This window comes from Dreissena polymorpha, chromosome 2 (genome assembly GCF_020536995.1).
Source record: "Dreissena polymorpha isolate Duluth1 chromosome 2, UMN_Dpol_1.0, whole genome shotgun sequence".
Classification (NCBI taxonomy): Eukaryota; Metazoa; Mollusca; class Bivalvia; order Myida; family Dreissenidae; genus Dreissena; species Dreissena polymorpha.
In genome coordinates this window covers 37,063,463-37,089,708 of record NC_068356.1, presented here as the reverse complement: position 1 = coordinate 37,089,708, position 26,246 = coordinate 37,063,463, and the positions used below count along the sequence as shown (strand labels likewise).

The 26,246-nt window shown below is 33.9% G+C and overlaps 1 protein-coding gene across 1 annotated transcript in view; it reads right to left on the bottom strand.

The window, feature by feature from the left end:
* Nucleotides 1–9,203: 9,203 nt before the first annotated feature.
* LOC127866637 (uncharacterized) overlaps nt 9,204–26,246 on the bottom strand; it is a 43,913-nt gene continuing 26,870 nt past the window's right edge. The window contains exons 2-6 of the mRNA XM_052407342.1: nt 12,645–12,981; nt 11,939–12,056; nt 10,855–10,902; nt 9,966–10,306; nt 9,204–9,822 (exon numbers count right to left, since the gene is read on the bottom strand). Of these exons, the coding sequence (XP_052263302.1) occupies nt 9,765–9,822; nt 9,966–10,306; nt 10,855–10,902; nt 11,939–12,056; nt 12,645–12,838 (759 nt within the window). The 5' untranslated portion in view covers nt 12,839–12,981 and the 3' untranslated portion in view covers nt 9,204–9,764. The remainder of the gene's footprint in view (nt 9,823–9,965; nt 10,307–10,854; nt 10,903–11,938; nt 12,057–12,644; nt 12,982–26,246) is intronic.

Below are 26,246 nucleotides of genomic sequence, written 5' to 3'. Positions count from 1 at the left end.
GACCACAATGGAAATAAGGGATTAATTGCAAACCCTTTATTTTGCAATACTTAACGTATAATGTTCATTGACATGGCTTTGTTTATACATGCAGGTTGTTTTTATTTCTAATTGTGTGTATAAAACATGCTGCCATGTAAATCTGTGCATTTTATGTTGAAATAAATCTATCTATCTATCTATCTATCTATCTATCTATCTATCTATCTATCTATCTATCTATCTATCTATCTATCTATCTATCTATCTATCTATCTATCTATCTATCTATCCATCCATCCATCCATCCATCCATCCATCCATCCATCCATCCATCCATCCATCCATCCATCCATCCATCCATCCATCCATCCATCCATCCATCCATCCATCCATCCATCCATCCATCCATCCATCCATCCATCCATCCATCCATCCATCCATCCATCCATCCATCCATCCATCCATCCATCCATCCATCCATCCATCCATCCATCCATCCATCCATCCATCCATCCATCCATCCATCCATCCATCCATCCATCCATCCATCCATCCATCTATCTATCTATCTATCTATCTATCTATCTATTTTCTATCCTGCAACCGCTTAATGAATTCGAAGAAGACCTAAGATTTTGATATTCTAATTATTTTAAGTCTAATTAAATTTTAATATTACCAATATGAGTACAATTTGTTGTTTTATAGTTCAAGAAAAATGAAAATGGACACGTATGTTCAATTACTGCATACACATTATAGCAGTGTGTTCTATATTGCATGTCAGACATTAAAAAAGCAAATGTCTGTTTGACAAGATCTCCTAACAACAGTTAATTACTACTAACAAAACATGGGACATGCTTCAGACTACATTTAACTTGTCAATAAGATGGATATAACTTTTAGTTTTGAGTCCTGCAACATAAATCAAGACATCTGTTCAGTAAGATATCCTCTATTCGATGTCTAAAAGCTACTTTGGTAGGTTTGTCATAAACGTGACAACCCGACATAGATTTAATTTATATCAACTTATGTATGATGTTATATGTGCTCCAATGCAGACTGGAAACACTAATGAGGAACTCGTAAGGGCTTTATTTCACAAAAAGTGTTAAAATGCAGGTTGAAGTTACGTGGGTTCCATTAATACAGGTAGTAACACGTTTTCCAATTTGTACAATGTTATCAAGTGCAAATTGATCCAAGTGGTGAAATATATTGTATTTATATGCGACGATTTACCGACGCTTGTTGTTGCTATGCTGACATCTGAAAATGAGCCTATAAACAGTCGCTATTTCCGAAAAGAAGTTTGTCGCCATGGAAACGGTTTCTTGTAAAACGAGCAACTTCTCATGTAAATTCCACAGCTGTATGTGGCAAGTGTCTGGGTGGCCGACGTTATATACATTCTGGGAAAACACACCGAAAAATGATTCTACGATAAAAAAAATGTCTTACCATCAATAAATACGATTATTAAGTTAACAACAAATATCCATATTTGTGACATCGTTTATAATTTGGTTAGATAAAAAATGTAACGATTTAAAATGTGCAAATCGTTAAGCTAAAGTTATCATGGATACGTTGCTTAAATTGTTTAAATTTTCATATGACATAACGTCGACTCTTTATGATAATTTTAAGAGTACGCGTTATACAACATTATGATGAAATACGGAATGAGACTTTGTTACAGTTTTATTGGTAATTAGTATATGAGAGGAGCGTTAGAAAAATTATATATAATATATATATAATATCCAGACAACAGATGGTTACCACAAGAAAAATAAACAGCAAACAAATACACACAAAAAGAGAAATTATATACAATATGCAATAAATATGTAGGAGTATGACTACAGCTAGGTCCGTTCAACCAAACAACGTTTTATGGACCGCTATTTTTCAAAGAAACAGTTTCTGTCTCAAGAACAGGTTGACTATAAACCATACATGATTAGTTGATGATATATCTGTTTGATGCAATGTATGTTTTCTAAAACTCAATAATGCAACCTACGCCATCCAACTTATAACGGAAAAACAAATATATAAATAATATGTATTAATTTATAAAGAATTATCAAATTTGCTTACACAAGTTATAATACTTCTGTTAGTCGACATGTATGGTTAAACACATGTTTTTCAAATGACATTAAAAGCACCTTTGCACATGACACAGGAAAACGCAGTCGCTGTAAAATTTGACTTATTTGTGTATTTATAGAGATTAAACAACTGATTAGAACATACACAGTTAACACTTTATTTTGCGCCTCGTGCTCATTAGGCAAGCATGCTGATTACCAGAACGTGTTGCATGGGAAGTGCGATTATTATTGTACTCAAATATCATAATTAATAAAGTAATTTCATATACAAATGCTGCGTGTCCAATCGACATAACATGACACCTCGAATACCGAAAGTTTCACTTCTCGTTTAATATTGTTTAAAACTACTGCTTAATTGTGGTCTCACTTTGCATTTCGAAGCAAAACACACAACGACCTGACAACATGTACATCTTTGCTTCCTGGCGTGTGTGCTTTAGTTCCATATTTCGTCGTTTCCCCATTTGCGATGTGCACGACTTTTGCAATGATCATAAAGGTATATATCTATATTTGTTTGAGTACAAAAACTTTTCTGAGATGATAAGCAGATGTTGTTTGTGATATGATTTGAACCAACTTACGCCTGTCAGAATTCTCCCTGGAGGATTGGATATATGGTGACATATAGCATCTGGTAACAGTTTTTTTCACAGTATTAATAGATTTGATGAGAATGAGGACGTTATTCGGCGGACAATGCACTTTATTGACCAGGCGAGTGGCCAGGCGGTATAAAATCGCTGATGTTTCGTCTTGTTTTCAACAATAAATATTGGTGAAATATTCTACGTTGGTAATGTATCAGAGGCATGCTGTGTCAAGGTCGCTGTTACTTAAAAAAATAGAAAAATTATTTCCTCTCAGTAACTTGAGGTTAGATGGTATTATAGATATCTAATGCTGCGCGCAGGTAGATGATATGAACACCAAACAGGGAAAAGCTTTTGTAGCTGGTCCGATCAAGGTCACAGTTATAAAAAAGGGAAAACAGCAAAGAAATGGTTTTCGGTCAATAACTTCAGTTTTTAATTGGCATGAATGAAAATTAGTATAAAGCAAGCTTGAAACAAAAACTACAATTGGATTATATTTTTGGCATGTCAGGTAAAGACCAATGTCATTGTTACTAAAAGTAGGAAAATGGCATATTCTCAATAACTTCAGTTTGAATAGAAGTATCACACCGAGATTATGGGTGTATAAAGCTTACTTGATAACATAGCTCGGGATTGCATTTGGGGTCGGTCAGTTTAAGGCGATTGTCAATCTTACTATAAAGTCAAAACATGGCTTCCGGTGTAGAACCTAAGTTTGGATTGAGGTATTTCACTGGTATTGTTATGTTTCTTGTTTCTTTATTTTCTTTACAAGTTAGGATTTATAGACTATGTACGCATATGTATTTCATTAAATCTGAGTTGTGACGTCAATAATGAGATGTACTTTATGTTTGTTTTATTTAAATCACGCTTTTAACACACAATGTCAACGAGATTACATAACCTACATTCGTGTGCATTTCCAAAAGTCTTTTGCACGAAACGTGGTTACAAGCAGTTTGCTCCTACAAACCTACGTGTCAGTGTTATTTGATAACATCGTGTATGCAACTTCCTGGTTAATAACAATATTAATTGACATAATACATTGGCACCGCGACTCAATCGCGATAATGAAGTTTCAGTTACAATACTAAATAATGAGCGTGGTTACATTGCAAATGCCTAATTTAGTTAAGTGTTGGATATCGCTCTTTCTTAACTTCCTTAATGATATTAAGCAATTCCGTTATTGTTTAAAATACATCTCAATTACATAATATGATATGCCACATAAATTGAAAGTATGCTTGTTAAATACGCAATCTATATATACAAAGCTATGTAAGTATAAATCGATGTGAATGAATTCCTCAAAATCTGAACGAACATATTATAAATAAATATATGTGTATAACACACCGAGTTTCGTTTATACCTCTGGTTTACTTGCGAGACTGGTTTTGATGAATGAAAACTGTCATTTCAATCAATTTCAAGTAAAACAAAACTAGTATATCTTTAATACATCATGGCGCAATATGTTATACCACGCATTAGCTGCCATGTACGTGTATACTGAGAAATAGACGACTTGGCGCTAACGTTGGTAATTCTGGTAATGTGTGATCAGTTCAGTGTTCCAATTTGAAGGAATTAAACAATGAGGCTGAAGCCGAAGTGGTTTCATCGCATGAACAATTTATCGGATCCATAATAAGAGATAAAGATTCATATCGTTGTAAAATTGTCTAGCTTTACCAACAGTATTACCATCTAATCTTTCTCTAGCTTCAATTACTATACAACTAGGTTTGTTTGTCTTGTTATTTTTTTTTTGTTTTAAGAAAGGACAAAGAGGACACCTTATGAATCAATATAGACGTTTATCGTACCACCACGTCGGAGACGACGTTACAAAAAGTGGTTTTTTTACATAAAGTCAGTTGGTGCGTAACGGGTATAGGAATCAACTATGAAGTCATTATTTTCTAGTGATGAAGGCAATTGAACACAACACACTTTGGTACCAATATGTTTAACATTTAGACCCAAATGTCAACCAAAAAGTATTTACAAATATTAAGCGCAAGTGCTGACGACGTCATGAAAACACGTCAAACGTTACAACGTGTTTCTTTCTCTCTAAAGTTATTTTTAGTGATTTTGGTTTCTTATTTCCTTTAAAATTTTGGCGTATATGTATGATAAACAGATAACAAACAGAACAGTGTCTACGGTCTTATCGTTTGGTATTATATCCGACTCGGCAAGAAAAAAATATTGTGTATTTTAAGATAAGCACATGTATTATATTGATGCTATACAAACTGTATACCCGGCAAATATGTAATACATAGATCTAGGTGGTGCTGCCAATATGGTGTCCTCTAAACGATCAGGAGGTCCCAGTTTTGCTCCCAGTTTTCGAATATTCTAAAGATTTACATTTAAAACACCCTGTACCAATTCTATTATGGAGACGAAAGCAAGAGTATCATAATAGGCTTCAGGCGATCACTGAAAGCGAGTTAAAATAAAAGGTTAAACTTATGATGTTCAAGTGGCTTACTGGGTGAATATAAATTGATATTATTTGAATTAGATTCATATGAGGTTAATATTTAACAAAATGTTTTACACGTGTGTGATTCTATATTTGGTTTTCTGCGTGCCTAAATGGCTTTATTTCAGTTTAAACCCCCACTGATTTGTATTGACCCCAGGTAACATCATTCAGTCAATGTTGAGTTGTGTGTTGTATGTTCTGACCCGTATTGCATAGGCGATTAATCACTTACCTTAAATAAAATTGAAGCAGATTATAACAAAACAATATGTCCTGATAATGATACTGGGGTTTAAGTATTTCCATATTTATACCAAGCAGCACAAACACATGTCACACAAATGTACAAATCTATTTACTCCGAATATATTGTTCAATATAATCTTCTTAACATTAATATATATTTTAAAACTATATAAATTCATAAATAATTTAAAAATGAACATACGTATTAAGATAAATCATATACCCTATAAGCATAGCACAACGACCGAATTATTAAGGGAATCTTTATTCTATGTCACAAACTCACAAACATGTCACAGTGGTTAAACGTTAAAGGCTGCATGGCGCAAACGAATTATATTTTTCTGAAATATCTAACACACATTATCAATCCAATATCAAACTATGTAGAGAAAATGAGATGCAAATAAACGTAACGACGCAAATCCGTATAGATGCAACCGTGCAATAAGATGGTGGGACGAACATATCGTTGTTTATTTAACACAATCGTGCAATGCAAAGTTTCTTTATAAGTTTTTGGTGTTTAAGTATTTAACTATTATTTGTTTTGCGTGGATCCTTTATGCTCGTGTTTACTTTCAATCGGCATTGTGCAATTGAGTTATTCTGCTGTATGTTTTCAACTAACTTTCTAAGTGTAACTCGATGTATGTGTTTCCTTTTAGCACATATAAAATATATTCACATCACATATATTTTCACAAGTATGTACTACCATTCTCGTTCTCTAGTTTATGAAATGTTGGCTTCGAACTATGTGCCTGCGATTTCGAATAGTGATTTTTAAATATGTTTTTACCTTAAATGCTAAAAGTAATATCGATGATTGTTGAAAGATATTTCTTTTACAAGCTTGTAATACTTTTTTTGTAAATATTTTCGTACAAAATGATCCCAAATTTATCCAAATAAAGCTTTATTATGCACACACGTACCTTCTGTTAAACTTTTTGTCGGAGAAAGCACATGTTCCTGTCCCCCAATTAAAGTTCATTTATACAAATGTGCATGTCAAGTAGACCATCAAACTTAAATGTGTCTTCCTTCTTTGAATTAAATACATGAAATGACGCAAAAGTTTATAAATAAACCCTGATTACTCCGAGGTTATATTCAAGTCTTTATCCGTGAACGCATTTCATTGATTATAAGACGTACGCACGTTACACAATAAGCAATTACAGTAGTAGAGCAGATATGTGTGCAATTAGCATGTGTCAGATTAATGACTTCATAAGTAGTCATGTTGTACACATAATACAAAGTTATTAGCATATCAGCTGCGTCACGGTCCATATAACTCAGAGAATATCATATCCTATTTAAGGACTTGCTATATTATTGTATTTATTTATTATCGAATTTTCCTGCAACTGCATTAGGTTCATTTATGAGTTCATAGTATAGCTAAGAAATTAAATGTAAATACACGTATAATTTGTATGTCTCATAATTTTACGATATTACCAGTACGAGTCCAATTTGTTGTGTTGAAGTTGTATACCTATCTGTGCAATATCCTTAACATTACATGTGAGGCAATAACACAGCAAATGTCTGTTTGCCTAGGTTCTCATAACACCAGGAAATTACTACTGACAAAACATGAAAATGATCCAGACTCCATTTAACTTGTCAATTAAATGGATATAACTTTTCGTTTTGAGTCCAGGAACATTAATCACGAGATCTCTGCAGTTTTAATTCCTACATTAGATGTCTGAGCAGCGGATGAAGGTTTCCCTTACATTTGTAAACCCGACATACATTTATATTCAGTTACGTTTGATACGACATTTTTTCAAATGCAGACTGGAAACACTTATGGGACAAGTCGTTGGGGCTACTATTTCACAAAATGTGTCAAAATGCAGTTTACGCGTCAATTCAACGCAGTGGAATCGGTTCCATTAAGTTAGATAATAACACATTCTCCAATTGTTGCACTGTAACCAACTGCAAATTCATCCAAGCGTTTGCAAATATTGACAAGTTTAATTGACGCAGATAAATTTACACAGATGCATCACTGAATGCTATTTTAGAGAATTCTTCGTATCCGCAGAATAATCAAGTTTTCCGCGCAAGGAACACTCTTTATACGGGCTGAAATCAACTTCATTAACGACGCTGTTGTTGCTATGCTCACATCTCAAAATGATCTTATCAACAGTCGCTATTTCCGAAAAGAAGTGTGTCACCATGGAAACGATTTCTTGTAACACGACCTACTTCTCATGTTAGATTCCAGACTTGTCTGAGGCAAGTGTCTGTGTGATCGACGGTAAATACATGTCTGGTAAATAACTCACCGATATAGTGCTTCTTCGGAGGAAATGTCTTACCGTCTAGAATTACGAGTATTTATTAAAAACAAGTATCCATATGTGTGACTACGTTTGGAATTTTGTTTAATGAAAACACTAAAGAATATTTAAATCGTTAATGTGTTAATTGTCACATGAAATAACGTCGACTCTGCATTTTGATAACTTTAAAAAGATTATGATTTATAACACATTATCATGAAATAACGAATAAGACTGTGTTACAGATTTATTGGAAAACTGTATATGGAAGGAGCGTAACACATGTTAAAACACGTATATGTTATATAACTAGACAATATATGGGTACCACAAGTACGAATAAAAAAGCAAACATAAATACGACAAAATAGAAATAATATGCACTATGTAATAAAAATTTACTTCCGTTTAAACAACGAACGTTTTGTGGACCGTTCATTTCAATCTCAAAAACAGATTAACCAACAACCATGCATGATACGTTGATGATATATCTTTTAATGCGATTAATGTATTATATCACTCTATAATACAACCTACATTATCAAGCTTATAAAGAGAACAATAGGTTAGTGTTGATTATAGATCAGGTTTATCATGCGAGGCTTAGAAAACAAAAAGCACGAGCCTTGGCGAGTGCTTTTTCGTTTTCGTGTCGAGCATGATAAACCTGATCTATAATCAACACTAACCTATCTATATTTATCCCACTGTTTATTCAGTGAACCTTTTTATTTAAAGAAAATTATTTTTCATGAGTGTTTGTCGTACTTTGATAACGACTGTAGTGTAACCATGGTCAGTGTATTACTCCAAAAATAACCGTTGATCAAATAATCATTTTTTTTAAATCAGAATATCGTTCTGTGACAAAGAGTCGCACGTTATTGATTACAATTTTATTCATATTGAATTGCAAATCTAAAAGTTTTATAACATCAATAGAAGATTTAGTTGTTATATGCAAGGAACTACATTTGTTTTCAACGTTGTCTAACAACGTAGCACGTGCCGTTGATTATAGCAGAAATTTAATAAACGGGGCTTTAACCAACGTTATTCGCTGTAAAAGTGGCATAAAACGGAATAAATAGTATATAAATAATATGTAGTTATATATAAAGAATAATCATTTCTAAATTTGTCTTCACACGACAACATACTTACTGACTGTCGCCATGTTTCATGTATGATTTAACACATGTTATTTTAATGACTTTCCTGATTATACCATAATTTGTGCTATTGAATATCTTACGAAACAATTCAAAATTACTTTGTAGTTACATATTTTTTTGTTTCTGATGTAAGACATTCGAAATCAAAGCACTGTTGGCCATGATGTCTGCAAGGCAATCGGTTTACAGTTTGACTAATTATTGTAGAAATCAACTGGTTTGAACATACACAATTGGTCACAACCAGCGGACAGATACAACTTTATTTTGCGAATCGGTTCATTAAACGAACACGGTCTCGCAGATTAACAGAACGAGTCATTTTGGAAGATTCCCTGTCGCAATAATTGCACTCAGAAGTCATAAATAAGATAGTTATATCAAATACCAATACACCGGTCATACAAATGTGTGTCACTGGGCATAACAGGACGAATCGATTAGTTCAGTTTTCATGTGATATTGTTCGAAACGCATCTAAATCATGTTCTCTCACAATTTGAAGCAACGAACAGAAACATCCCAATCTTTGCGTCCGGAACTTTGTAATTTAGTTCATTGTTTCATGTTTCGATTTGAAAAATAACATCTGCAAAATTTACCGATTTTTCCAGGCTTGACAAAATTTAAAGAAAAAATTCACATGAATATATAATGGTTCTTATGAAAATCAACTGCGTTTAAACCTGTTTAGTCGGTGAATTAGTAATTATTTATTAACTTACAGGATCTGCAAGTTCATATAATAGACTTCGCAGTAGAGTGGACACCTTGAGCATTGAAAAGCTGTAGGTTTCTTTGATTTACACATTCTTGTCACCATGAATGTCTGGTTCTATGTCAATTGTAACGTCAACAGATCTGAAATTAAATAACAACTAAAACATAACCTTATTACAAGGGAAACAAAACCTAATCAAATGCCATCACACGAAAGAATAATACTGGTAGTTCAAAATAAGTGATTACAATTGAACTAATATGACAGTGTATTGACGACTTACGCTGTTTCACTCTGTGCCAGTGGTGCGCATTCCGGAAGAAAGGCCACGATAATGTCTGCCGGTGTTTCAGATGCTACTGCTGCAGAGAGTGCGGCAGGGGTCGGTACATAGGAACGACTGTTGTGGGAATATGAACTGTGTCTGTGACGCGAGTTTTGATGACCTTGACTACGCTGTAAGTCTAGCGATGTTCTGGACGTGGTGCGGTAACGTTGGCCTCCGTTACTAGGGCGACCTGATTTCTGATCTGGGGTTGTCGGCCTGCTGTTACGATTGCTTTTTACACTTGCACGAGGCGATTGACAGTTTCCGTTGTCGGAAATTGCAGCAACAGAAGGATTCTAAAAAGGAAACATTTTCAATCTTTAGAATTGTAGAAATAATTATAATGCATGATTCCATATTTAAAAAAGAGCAGTTGTAAAGCAGAGTTCTGTCACAATATGGTAGAGCAGTATGAGATTTTTTAATTTCCAATGTAGAAATAACGCTGACCCAATTCATTCCAAAACGAGAATACAATATGCTGTACAAGATGGATGCAGACAGCGAAATGGGTTATTTCCAACGGTTATCTTTGACGATTAATAATCAAACCCATCTAAATGACAACAATTGGGATCAATAATCAACGTCTATTTTCGAAGTGAAATGAGATCAATTAAATAGATATGCGAAAATTACACAAAGCGCCAAAGCACTCATGCGCACAATCACAGGTATGAAAAAATGGTTAAGACACGTATAGTATATGTGTAAAATAAGCAATCAAGGCGTGATATTACGATTATTTCCAGAGACAGCAATCTTAAATATCAATAGGATAAAGATTATCTACATATTATAATAGGGGTTTATATATTGTTCAACTGATTGGGAGCGTTTGTACCTGCAAAGGGTCGTAGTTGTCGGACCTGTCAACTGATTTCTTGTGTTTCTGAAATAATTCCATAATATATTAAAAACATAGGGAATACGGATATAATATGCAATAAACTAATGCGAGTATAATACATATAGACATAATGCAACTGGATGATATTTGTATTTGAGAAATCCTTACAAATTTCCGTAAGTAATCAAATTAAAGGAATTTTATGGCAAAACATACAACACAAAATAAACATAAATGTATAACAATGTTGTAAAAATGGAAATGTATTATAACTGAAGTTCCGTATTGGAACGATCAATCCAAATCATTTAAGTTTAAGCAGATTTAAGTCTACCTTGCATTTAGCCCAACTTTATACAACATTATAGAAAGTGTAAAACAATCAATCGCCACGTAGCATTGAAATTAAAATTAACATGGCAAACAAGATAACATGTGACTCTGGTCTACGCTGGCCGCATATGGCATAAAACATATTTTAAATGACTCTCAAGTCATCTTTATTCCAACATATTTCACCTTTGTGGAGTCATTAAAAATTATATTTATAATAGTACTATACACCCGGAGAATACATAACTCCGTTACGGTCACACATTTATGTATGGGAACATGTTACATATTAGTATAGCTGCAACAGCGATAGCGATGATTTGATGCGAAACATTATGTACTTTAAGAGGGAGGCGGAAAACTACAACGGGCGAGGCATGGTATGGTATTGCGCAAGGGGGGGGGGGGGTTAGAGGGTTAGGGTTAGCGTTTGGGTTAGTGTTTGAGGTCGGGTTAGGGTTTGGGTTAGCCTAAACCCAACCCTAACCCTAACCCGACCCCTAACCCTAACCCTTACCTTAACCTTATCACCCCTGACCATGCCTCGCCCGTTGTAGTTTTCCGCCTCCCAAAACTTAAAGATAAGACCAAGAGCTTACACCAACGGGGCATAAATAGGACTGCTTGAATACTCACAAAAAGTACGGATGACTAACTGCCCAATCAAAGCCTAAGCAACACCTTAACATGCTTTCCACGAATGACCCGTTATTATCATTTATAGAGCGACAGCATGTGTACTTACAGCTGAATTCTTAGCGCTCACGGGGCTCTGTACACCCCAGCAGCAATAGTAGAGCCCGGCCGCAGCAATGAGACCCACCCCCACAGCGAGACTCGCTGGGCCGATGTACTTGAAGAATCTGGAACAATAGCAAATAAGACATATTGTGCGTGTATTACTTCTAAAAACGAAACATTGGACAGCTATTGCGGATCCAATTACAGTGAAACAAATGTAAAATAAAACAAAACTATTTAAACAATGTCCGACATTTATCAAAAGTTTACACCTATAAAGCGAACGTCGTGAAATACAGTAAAAGTTTGATATCATATACATGCAAAATGAAAACTTATTGTTTAATTATTTACAGGAAATTGACATCGTTTAGTTATAACAATTATTATGCACGTCATATACGTCTAAAATTTTCTAATGGCGTTTCTTGTTTCGTGTACACATAATAAATATTTAAATACAATTCTCTAAATACTAGCGTTATTTTGCACCAACTGGCAATGACTCCGTGATGCTAATTTATCCCAAGATCATAGAAACTACAGTGTAAAGTATCGAAATGATCAAACGTTTGTGATTTAAATTTCTTGAAGGTTTATGTTCTTTACCATTTTGGGGGTTCAAGGCTGCGGACAATGTTTTTTTTATAAATCAACGGACATTTTCGTAAACAAATACGTGGACGAATTTGGTAAGACGAGTTCCTTACACTTCATCCCCTGGCACGCCCGGTACATGGATACCAATGATTGTCACTATGAGGCCCGGTATAAATGACACGGTGCCTAGGAACACTATCAGGAAGAACCGTTGCCAAGAGAACACGTGCGGCGCAGACTTTGGTCTCCGTCGCGCACCCGGCTTCCGGTTACGCATAACGCTGGCGTACACTGCAGGTCGCATTGTTACGTTTAAGTAGTGCTTGGTCTATATGAGCATCCCCTACGGATTTTATTTTTGTCGTAAATCTTTATTCGAAATTATTATTTTTTGTTTTTATCACATATGAATAATGGACGATCTCATTGGTTGCCATTTCTTTAAATCTGAAATGAAACACAAAATGTTTATAGACGGTGCTTAATGACGCTACGACCACAACAAATTGCTCAGGTGGTCGTTGCAAGGTTGCATTTGTGAACATTATGGACACAATGTTGATAGCCCAATCTTCATGAAATTTGGTCAGAAAATTGTTCCCAATGATATCTACTTAAGTGTTAGACAATACCTGTGAACATTCTGGGTCAAGTTTGAAGCTCAGGCACTTGGGATCAAAAACTAGCAAACCAGGTCAGATTAAAAAAGAAGCTGCTTAACACTCAACAATCACATTTCAATCTTTATGAAGCTCGCTACGAACGATTGGTTCAGGTAATTTGAAAATCATTGCCGTCACGTCGTTTAACATATGTGGATGAAGTAAAGCAATTCAAAACAAATCTAAAAATGACAATATTATTCAATTCATCGTGAAACTTGCTCAGAACATACATTATTTGATTTGTTAAAAAAACATAACTGCCAGTTTAAAGGGCAAATGTCCTTACACATCTGTTAAACTTGGCGAAGAGCCGAGAACAGCTTCGTTCCTTGGGGTCTCAGCTAATAGCTTTATGGCTACGATTTTATAAATCCAGTACCTTAAACTCAGATAGTAGAAACCTTAATTATATAATTATTTGAACATTAAGTGCATACAAAATCCACGTTTTATTCGTACCCATATACTGCCCCCCCCCCCCCCCCCTCTCTCTCTCTCTCTCGTGGAGCAAACATATTAACCTAAACGAGACGGCCTATTAAACGACTTGTTCAATTCTTTAACATCCCCATGTATTAAATAATTTGAATATTCATGTTACACATGTTAACTAGCTGTCGCTCACAATAATCGAACTGATTTCATTAAGTGCATCACTGATTCATTATAATTCAAAATTATGCACTGATTTCCAAAGGTTAACATGTGTGTCAAAGTGGTCAAAGTGTGAAAGCATTATCACTTATAGGTCAAGGGTATAATGTATAATATGCTACTCACATTATAATAAATCTATTGTAGATTATTTGAATGGTTAAAAACAAATGGGAAAGTGTGGATTTCTTGAAGCATTAATGCCCATGTACCGTTAAAAATTCATAGCGTATTTAAAGATTGACAACATTAAAATGTAGTTTAACATAGAATAACGACATTATTCCCATTATAAATTGAATTACAAAATAAGATTCAAAGAGGAAATTAACGTCAGACGTAGACGATGCACTGTCCAGACTGCAATTATAGTGTAAAACATTCCGCAAAAATCGGCAGTATCTCAATACAATTACAAACACAATTCAGAATATCTGGTGACATGCAATAAGAGTTGTATTCCTGATTAATTAAACAAAGGCTATGCTCTGGGAAAAAAACGTCAGAGGCAGGGATGCAGACAATCTAAGAGAAAATATCACCCATTCAATAACGTAATTTCCTCACATATTTTCTCGATGTAACATGTGCTTAGTTCTTATCAATAATTTCTGAATCAGCATACAATCACAATGCAAACACATATTTAATATAAATTAGATTGCACGTAATAACTCCCCAGTAGTTCTTTTATATATGAACGGCTGTTACTTTTTGCTGGAAACCCCAAAAAACTGTTCTTCGTTTAACTTTTCATATATAATTTGCATCATATTTATTTTGTCAATCCGTTTCGAGTTATTACAGTTAACGTGTCAGTAAATTCTTACCTGTGCTGTCTGATGACGAATCAAATGCTTTTTTATATTAGGCCACACTTATTATCCAAATAAATTGTTTCTGTTTTTAAAATGTGGGTGTTATACTATGTCTAGCCCATTATCTCAGAAAGTAAGCATCGTTTCAATTGTTAAACCACTGTTTCGTAACAAGTTGCTATTTTTAATATTAAATATTTGCTATCGCTATATTTCATACCATTAATGCATTTTACATTATATCACATACTCATATATACATTTATCATAAATGTTTGTAACGGTGTTTGTGTGATTGTGATTCTTTGCATTATTTTCAAAGTTTTAATACAAACGTAGATGGCTATTAAAATGTTGTTACTTTAGTACACTACACTACAGTATGCGGCCTATGTATATGTGATTATAGAATATCTTTGACTGGTAGGTGTGATGAATGCTTTTATTAGTGTGTTTTTTTTTACTGTTTTCTATTTACCAATAATTAATGTCAACGCAAAGTGAATGATCGACTAAAACAATTAACTACTTACACAATGGAAATCAGAATGACCTAAAGCACATGTGCCTTTTTATAGGTTTATTCGCACGGATAAGTTTGATTAAATAGCGTTTGTTGGATTCACGTTTTCCAAACATGAGTAAATGTCCGTAGCGCAATAATCGTTATCACGAGACACTGGCATTGTCAAGAGAAGTGACGAGTGTCACAGAAGACGCTTTAAATTCATTCATCTGACCAGTAGTAGTTGCAATATAAGAAAACTTTAATATAAAATATTTCGACAATTTTCGAACTTAATTTTACGATTTGCATATACAACTTTATAACATATCGACCTTAATGCAAATTCTGATATACCTATGGCTTCCTCGTCACTGTCAATGCCATCGGTCGATCCCTGACTATTGTTGAAGTCATTACTATTTTGTTGTTGGCAGATTTATTTTGAAACACCGACATATTCTCGTCTTGTAACCACAAATACTGACAAAAAATAACGTTGTTATTATATTAATGTATGTGTATATACATTGTATTCAGGTTCTGTTGTTGATAATGATATTTGTTTGCTGTCTTACATCCAAGAAAAGTGAAAAGTTTATACATGTTGGACAAGATCTCCGTCCTATAAATTACGTTGTAAAGTATGCTTTCTCCGAAGAAAATTAACCAAAGAACAAGTAAGGATCCACGATAATCACACTTTGTTCTTATGTTCTGCAAAAGATCAAATAAACCATGGTCGATAACTCCGTAAATACTATTGAAGAAAACGTTACGGTCCTTGTATTATTGCAATTACTTAAACAGCACTTTTTAAGCTATACTCCACTCAATAAGCGGGGCAGACGCGGAGCTATGAGGGCTGACGAATATATGTCTCTCGCATTCCTTACTGGGGCATACAAATATGTAGTATTTGCCGCAGCCAATTAATTATGCATACGGTTATAGTTAAGACAACGTCCTGTCGAACAATGACCATAACGCAATTCACATTTGATGCATAAATAAGGCCTGAAAGTGTCGTCTTCGTCCCTTGAGTTGAGCTCAAGCCATTATATTGAATCCAAACCCATACATAACAAGATAAACCATTAATGAATTAAAAGATGAAAGCTTTCAGTGCATACATCAATACACTGGCTTTGCATTGATGGTTGATTATAAGATATGATTTAGCAGACAGAGTTAATACATGTGCAGAATATATAAGTGTGTAATTGCATGCGACTGAATAATTACTAAATTCAGAGTCAAGGTTTGCATAGTTTCAACAGAGGCGGTACAGAATACATATGTTAAAAAAGGTCGGTGAGATATTGTCAATGAATCTGGCTTGAACTTTTATTTGTATAAAAATATAACTATTTATTGTCTATGTACTCACGAATTTTATGTTTATCCTGATTGACATTTTTTATTTTGACCTGACAGAAGTAAAAAAACTAATTTCATGGTGAATTAAAAATGTGATAAAAATAAGAAGATTAGCATTGCATGGTTTATCGATTCCGTCATCGAGATATAATGTATGTTTTATTTTTGTTTCAGTAACGCTGTCGAGAAAATTAATGCACTTTATATATAGTATATAGTATGTTTAGTTACTAAGCATTGAAAACGAACACCGTAAATTATATGGTATATTTGAAATAATTGTAAATGAAATTGTTCATCGTGCAATATTTTTGCATTCAAAATTGAATTAATATCACATACTGCATCTACTTACACATATAATATCGCGAAATGCATGTAATTGTTAAAAACTTGTGTTATTGACCTATAGTCATCATAACAGAACCAACCTAGGGATGCTTGGACCATCACGGCATCCTGCTGCGATAACTAAACTATTATATTACTACCACAACATTTAATTTGCAATGCATAAGCTGCATAATTGACACCAAATTTCCACTTAACATTACGCAATTGTTTTTTAAGCCAATAATATATGTAAATATTCATATCAACTTAATTACTAATCATATAATAGATTAATGCGCTTTATTGTTTGTTTAATGTTAATAATATATTAAGGTTGTTTGTATGAAAAAAATATCACATTATTTATTTCCTGGAAATATTTACTAGTTAATACATTTGTATTTCAAAAAATCATCGAATGTATGAAAGTTGCGGAAAACATATATTTTCTCCCGAAATCGGTATTAATTAATTAAATGATCAAAAAAAAATCCTAAAAGCTTAGTGGTCTCACTAGCAAACACGACTGATAACAGCCATTTTCGCATGATGCGGTTCGTATTTTGTAATGTCGATATTAAAGTAAACACAAGTTAATATATGTATGCTTGCAAACGGACACCGTTCTAAGTATGCATATCACGTATGCATGCCTTTAAGTGTTTTTTAATAATGACAGTGTGTTTGAAGTAGAAGAAACTGCTCGCCACATTGAATATTAGTAATACGGAACTTATATATCGGTAATCATGTACAGTATGGGCATTGATTTGGTAATATAAGCATCGTCATGCAACAATTCGTCTTATGCCATATGCGATTAGCGTAGCTCAATATCAGACCATACCAGAATCGCGCTATTAAGTCACGCAAGGTTGATCTGTATCAACTCTGACCTTATATTGCATGATACCCATTTTCGAATCAAGCGGCTGATATACCAAGGATTGCAGTCTACTAACACAAAACGAAGGTACATACGGAATTGAACGAAAATACAATAATGCCATGTCTGTAAGTCTATTTAAGACTATGTATTTACATTAAAGTAATCTAGTCGGCAATTACTATTCTCGGACATTACCATCGAACGTTTATGTGAGTAATTGGCAAGTTACTTCTTTAGATCCATGCGGCAGTGAATTTATATTATTGTGTTAAAAAAAACAAAAACAATGTCTGGCTTAAATGCGTTTTTGTACAGATTATATTTATCATTATTTTATGAAGATGTTTCTCATTGTTATTCCCCGTTTTCTGACAGCATTTGAGCATTAATACATCCATCAAGATTTCAAATTGTATAAATCTGCATTAGAAACGACATCAGGAAAATGATTGCAGGCCAAGAGGCTGAAATATATTTAATGAAACCGTTGCAGAAAGACATGCACGCGTCTTATAACAAAAGAACCAAGAACCAGACGACTAAATGTGAATATTGCCCATGCAACCTAACATTTCTGAGTATGTTCGTATTATATAATACAGTTCATTATTGCATGGTATTCAATACCTCATAGCACAGAATTCTTCATGAAGAACAATTCACGACATAGCTAGCTTTTGAAGAATGTTTATATTTAAATGCTTAATATTCTTGGTTCTTAGTATTATTTATTGTGAAGTTTAAGAATGCATTTGTGATTACAGACCTGAATCCTCAGACAATTATTCAATTTTATTCACCCAGAAGCAAACCATTCTGATTTATGTTATTAAGGGATTTATATTTTTTTAAGTGAGATTGGTTCGATTCACGCGTTCAATTCAATATACAAATTCATGAATGTTGGTTACATAGTGATTAATATTTTCTACTTTAAAGCATTTAACTTATTAAAGTCATATTGGAACTTGATATTTGGTACATATGTCCAATGAAATATATGTTGAACACATATAGCAGACTTGTATCCTGTATAGGCATTTTACTGCTATGCGTAATTCTAAAGAAAGTGGGTGTGTATTTATAAGCTTGTTGTTCTTAAATTGTCTGTTTAATGTCACGGGTTAAAAACAACAAGCGCACCAAGATGTGTGTTGAACACCGGTTATTTTTTCCGTCCTGCATAATCTGACGTTATAAAGCTCTCCGAGTTATATCCTACCTGTCTAGCGTTTGTTACGGGTTGCGACGGGAGATGACAGGCTGGTCGCCTAGTTTCTTATACGACGTTGGATAGTTAAATTGATTTTTTCCGGTAGCTTGTTTGATATCGCTTTATTATATTATCTGGTGCGTCAATTTACTTAGTCTGTAAACTGGTATCGATCGGTTAAACCAACAATGCTATCATGTTTGTATTTAAATTGTTGACTTGTTTTAATGTAATTGTTTGTTCGTAGATATTATTGATTTGTATGCAAATATTGGTAGGATGAAAAACACACGCGTTTGATTTTGCTGCATATTTTTGAAAATAATCAAACTAAATATTTTGTTATTGCGAATGTTTTGTGACATACTTATATTTTATGTTTCCATCACTGAACCATGTAATCATTAAGTAATAAATTAAGATATGGTTAACCAACCATTGTCTTGTTTCTAGGCAACAAAATTATGACAAATAAAAATTGCTGCGAGCCATGTTCTGAAGCTGCGGTATTTAAGTGATTATTGATCGCTTGTTTCTTTCTAAATAAAATTATTTGGCAAAGATGTATTTGAGACTCGTTAATGTTATACATGTGCATTAATATTCTGTATTCATTTTAAACGAACACAAACGATCAGAAAGTTTTCTAGATCTATACTCGATGTAAATCTACTTCCTGAACATGGATACAAACAAATAAAAACACTAAAAACATGTAACAATATGTCATTTATTTCATTGATATGTTTTGACATTATTTTGTTAACATATAAATGCTTCACATATAACACAAATAGTGGATGCAATGAGGCACCGACGATGGATAGCTGTAAATCAGTAATAGCTTTGAATGTTGCCTGCGTGTTCCAAAGTTATTGATGCATTAGGGTTCAAGATTTTTCTCATTTAGTTAATGACACATTTACGTTCGAATATACAATAAACTCGGATCTGACCCGTTTTATCAAATGACTTTAAGCAATAGGGCCTGATAAAACATACATTTACCATGTATTGATTGTATACAAGTAAATCTATACAAAGACGACTATGGTGCTATAGACGTAGGGCTTGAATGATTTTGTAATAAAATGTCTAAATGTCTGAGTTAAAATGTTTTGAAGTTATCAAACAAGCTATATATATATATATATATATATATATATATATATATACACATATATATATATATATATATATATATATATATATATATATATATATAGGTAGGTAGGTAGGTATATAGGTATAGGTATAGGTAGGTAGGTATAGGTATAGGTAGGTAGGTAGAGGTAGGTAGAGGTAGGTAGGTAGATAGAGGTAGAGGTAGAGGTAGGTAGGTAGGTAGTAGGTAGGTAGATAGGTAGGTAGGTAGGTAGGTAGAGGTAGAGGTAGGTAGGTAGGTAGGTAGAGGTAGGTAGTAGGTAGGTAGGTAGGTAGGTAGGTAGGTAGGTAGGTAGTAGGTCGGTAGGTAGGTCGAGGTAGGTAGGTAGGTAGGTAGTAGGTCTAGGTCTCGTCTCGCGGTAGGTAGGTCGGTAGAGGTAGGTCGCGCGCGCTAGGTCGCGGTAGGCGTCGGTAGGTAGGTAGGTAGGTCGCTAGGTCGCTAGGTAGCGCGAGGTCGGTCTCGGTCGGTAGGTAGCGCGGTCGTCTCTCTAGGTAGGTCTAGGGTCGGTCGGTCGCGGTCGGTAGGTAGGTCGGGTCGGTCGGTCGCGTCGCGGCTAGAGGTAGTAGTCGCTCGGTCGCTCGCGTCTAGGTAGGTAGTAGTAGTAGGTAGAGAGAGAGAGGTAGAGGTCGAGAGTAGAGAGAGGTAGAGGTAGGTCTAGTAGATAGATAGAGTAGGTCGCTAGAGGTAGAGAGAGGTCTCTAGTAGAGAGAGAGAGAGAGAGTAGAGTAGTAGAGAGGTCTAGCTAGATAGCTCGCTCGATAGATAGCTCGATAGATAGATAGCTAGATAGATAGATAGATAGATAGATCGATAGATAGATCGATAGATAGATAGCTAGATAGATAGATCGATCGATCGCTAGATCGAGATAGATAGATAGATCGATAGATAGATAGATAGATAGATCGATAGATGATAGCTAGATAGATAGATAGATAGATAGATAGATAGATAGATAGATAGATAGATAGAGTTAACCCTAATACTAATCTCAGTAAGTGCAACAACATAAACATAACGCAACCCCATATCATCATCAAAATGTACTGTCTACAGTGTCCAACAGCCAATTGTTAATCCAGTGATACAGAGTATATTCAATAATCAGAATTGAATCAAATTGTACATACATCCTGTATTTTATTGAGCATTCATTCTTTTGATACTTCAAATGTAATATTTTGGTTTGATTCAAGAACAGCCATTTTCGTAAAATACTTAAAACAATCAAGTTAATATAACTACCACCAACACGCAAAACATATTAAACAATCGATGTCAAATGAAAAAGTAACTTTGTCTAATTAAATGTTACTATGTAATTGTACATTGTTTCTTGCTGGTGTCGTTATAAATTATACCGACATTATTAAAATGCCACTCAAGTAATGAATTTCTAGAATATAGGCGTTCGTCTTGCACATGAAGAAAACAAAATGCCGTAGCATATCGATTGTGACGTTGGTGTTCCCATTTGAATCAAATTTAATGTGCAACAGAGCTGTCTTTGGAGGAAGCAAGTATACAATCTTCTTACTTGAATGTATGATCATAACATTCTATATGCACTCACATTTGGATATTGTTAACTGGCAATCGATACAGAACTTAACGTGCATTCCTGAGTGACCTTAGTAATATTTTCGGTGCAATTGTTCTGGATTTGAGATCATACATACAGTACACGTTGTGTATCTTGCAAACCGTTATTATAAGTAATAAGTTGCTTATGCTTGTTTTCAAATTATATCTATTTATGCATTATTTAATTATTAACATGTCATACCATACTATTTTGTATTAAGACATACAGTTTTCGTTTTCGATAATAATGAAGCCGCTTTGCGAAACCTTTGCTTAATGTATTTTTGTAAATTACACGAGATTAGCATGAGCATTTTCTGCTCGCTGTTATCGAACTTTTTGTTTAAAGATTTTTTCATAACGAAAATGCAGTCTAGGCGGAAAGAATCGGCCTCGATTAGCTTGTATGAAATGACTATCTTGCTTAAAAATGATTTGAATAGCTTGCTTTTTACGATGATTTACATTTACGAATATATCGATTTTAAACAGTACGAAAAACATTGACAATATGGTATGCAATAACAAACTCATTTCCGAATATCTGGTCAGGGAAAAGAATAGTCATAATCCTAATGAATGAGATGCAGCCAAATTTAAAATATCACGCATACGATAAAATAATTTATACACTTTTCCACATGTTACGTTTGCTAAAAACTGAAACATTATTGTTGAAGCAGCAGACATTTAATCGAAACAAATGTTATAAATGTACGTGTACGTCATTACCCCACAGTTGTTCTTTTGAATGTAAGCGGAGAAAACCTAGATTGAAATCCTGAATGCCTGTTTTCCGTTTAAAATGATAGATGTTTTGCATCATATCGAAACATAAATTGTCAATCCGTTTCAGAGTGTAATTTTATGACCCCCTTTGAAGAAGAGATGGTATATTGTTTTGCTGAATGTCGGTCTGTCGGTAGACCAGTTCGTTTCTGATCGTTAACTCGTCAACGAATTGACCGTTTGGGCTAATACTCCTCATGTACATAGGCCTTGGACAGTAGATGACCCCTAATGAAATTGGGGTAGGTAGATCAAAGGTCACTGTCACAATAAGTGTGAAAATCGTATCCGATCAATAACTCTTCAACGATTTTTGACCAGTTGGTTTGATACTTCTTCCGTCCATTGGCATTGGACATTCGATGACCTCTATTGAAATTGGGGTCAAAGGCCAAGGCCACTATCACAATAAGTGCTAACATTGTGTCCGAATAATAACAAGTCAAAAAATTGACCGATTGGCCTGATACGTTCCTTATGCACTTGACTTGGACAGTGACCCATGTTTAAATTGGGGTCACTAGGTCAAAGGGCATGGTCACTGTCACAATAAGTGGAAAAATCGTTTCCGATTAGTAACTCGACAACAAATTGACCGATTGGCTTGATACTTCTAATGTACATTGACATTGGACTGTAGTTGACCCCTATTGAAATTGGGGTCACTATGTAAAAAGGTTAAGGACACTGTCACAATAAGTGTAAAAATCGTTTCTGTTCAACTCGTCAACGAATTGACTGATTGGCTTGATACTTCACATGTACATTGGCCTTTTACTTTAGATCACCTTTTTTGTTGGGGGGGGGGGGGGGCATATGTCTCCGACTGCGGAATTCTTGTCATTATTTCATTTTATTCTTACTTGCGCTGTCTGATGACGAATCAAATGCATTTTTATATCAAGCTACATTAATTATCAAAAAAAAAATATGTTGTTGAAAATGAGTTAAACACTGTATTGCGCTTTAACTTGAATTGTGTGCACCGTTTCAATAGTGATCGTATTGCTTCCAAATACGTTCGTATTATGAAAATTAAATATTTGCTATCGCTATCGTTCACACAGTTAAAATGATATCATGTTATCATGTTTACATTTATTACACTATCTTCAGAAATGTATTTGTATGGTTGTGATGCCTTGCATTTCAGAGTAATAACATTAACGCCGATGAACATACAATTATTCGTAAGAGATTTGTAAATGTATGATGAAGGGTTGGGTAATGTTTTCTGCTATAGAAACAATATTCAATATTATTATAAAGTAAATATTTCATAATCTAGATAATTAATGCTTTCAATATGGAATTCAAAATGACAAATAACACAAAAGCTCTATGTAGAGAATACGTGAAATTACGTTAACATGAAACACTTGCAGTTTCATGGTAAGTGACCAATGCGCCACAAATTAGACCGCATGTCATACGTGCATTTTCGTTAACATTGATAAAAAACATTGATCATTTGCAATGTCACAATAAGTGACGAATGCCCCAGAAGATGAGTTTGTACTAAAATATAATTTTTCTGATTAGTGGCAGTTGAACTATAAGACATCGAAAATGTTGGCACGTAATTATTACCATTTGCACATCCCATATCAAAGCAGATCTATGTTTGTCTAATATATTTATTTATTCCTTGTCACCGCTATTGCCATCTGTCGATCCCTCATTTAGTCAGTTCTTTGTTTAAGTCATTGATATTCAGTTGCTGTTAATAGATTTATATAGTATCATGAACATTTTCACTTTTTCTTAAATAAAACTGGCATATTTTAACATTGTTTTAATATTTCTGTATTCGTATATAAATGTAATTATTAATGTATTAATAAATGTAGTTATTATTGTTGCTGGCTGATTAGATTCATGTGTTACACCCAAGAAAAGTCGGAGGTTGATAAGTGTGGAAACCATTTTCCTTCAAATGCATTATAAAGTAAATTATTATTTCAACTCGTTCAAAGTTTAACATTTTATTCCAAAATGTGTTTTAGATCAGTTACAAACATCTCAAGTTTGTACGATTGGTATGTTAGCTAAGCTTGTAGGCGTCATTTCACCAGTAATATATGAACTAACATGTTGACGATAATTCCATTTTAAACATTAAACCATAAAAAATGATTCGAGGTTAACCAAATTTGTTAGTATAATTGGAATCAAAGTTTATGTTGAAACAGTGTTTTTGATAAATGTTGATCTAATTAGAGTGAATGAAATTATTTATAAAAAGACAAGAGTTGAAACATAGAGAACAGATAGTGATACCATTCCAAACCTTTCAATATAAAGAAGTGAAACTCCAGCTGCTGGAGCAGTATTAAATTCTCATTATAAACAATTAGTTGGTCCTTTATTTAAGGCAAGTGACCGATTGCCCAAACAGTACAAAACAGCACAATACAGCACAATACAAACCAACATAAAAACAAAATATGCATAAAGCTGGGTCACCGCCTTGGAACGGTCAATGCAAAGCATTGGGGGTTTAAACCGGTTATTGAGCGCTCAACCTCACACTTGGCCAAGCAATATTCATAATACATTTAAGTGTAAATAAAATTAAACGTCATAGCATTGTAACTTAAATTTAACAATAATAAAAGGGAATTAAAACGCATTCAATTTCATTACAATTTAATTACTCAATGGTATTGAAGATACCAGAGCAACAGAGTTACAACTTTTTGACGAACGATCAAATGAAACTACAAACAAGTGTCAACTACATTCCTTCTTTATAGAAAAAGAATGCCTTCGATAAAACTATGGCCTGCATCAAACACATCATATCCATACAGTCATGTGCGCAGTAATATATCCGTGTATTATTCTATAGATATCACTAAAGTTAATCATAAAGTTGCATATGATAGACAGACAAGTAAAAATTGAGTATTATCTTATATTTTTAAGCATTGACAAAGCGGCGAAAGAACCAGATTTCTTTCATATAAATGTTTATCAAGAGAATTATAGATAGTTATTAGAAGTATGCGCAAAATTTGTTGTCTCCGCTTACCATAATAAAACCAATGGATTACTTCTTGAGATGTTTAATGAGATCAATGACCATTTGAAAATCAGATATGTTATCAACAAGCTTTGCTTCGTCTGGAAAAAAATCCAGGCCGCGAGTGTTGAGGGCAAGAGGTTACTTTAGTACAGATAAGTCTTAGTCAGAGCAACATAATAGGGGGGTGAGTTACGCAAAGATGTTGCAGATCGATCGTCAACTGATTGTGGAGACAGTGAGGACAAATATTCTGGACTATAACGTTTGACGAAGAATAGAACGAGTTTGTGTTTGGACCTTCTTGTGCCCACAGGTGGTTAGCGTGTGGCTATGATATTAATTAGTGAAAATTTCATTTTGAATGATAAATTCTATATTATAACGAAAAATCAACTTTTTGAAAAACTAATTTTACTATCAAATATATATATATATATATATATATATATATATATATATATATATATATATATATATATATATATATATATATATATAAAGGTATCCAACTCGAAATCATCCGAAAACGGGGTGCATCGTTTTGAACAGCCATTACTTCATCAATTTTGCAGCGATTTTCGTGAACTCGGTCTTATTCATCGAAGAAATTCCTTTCTGAAATGTATACATATTGTAATATTTCTACACATGCTGGGTCAAATTTTAAGACATAACGCGATACACAATTC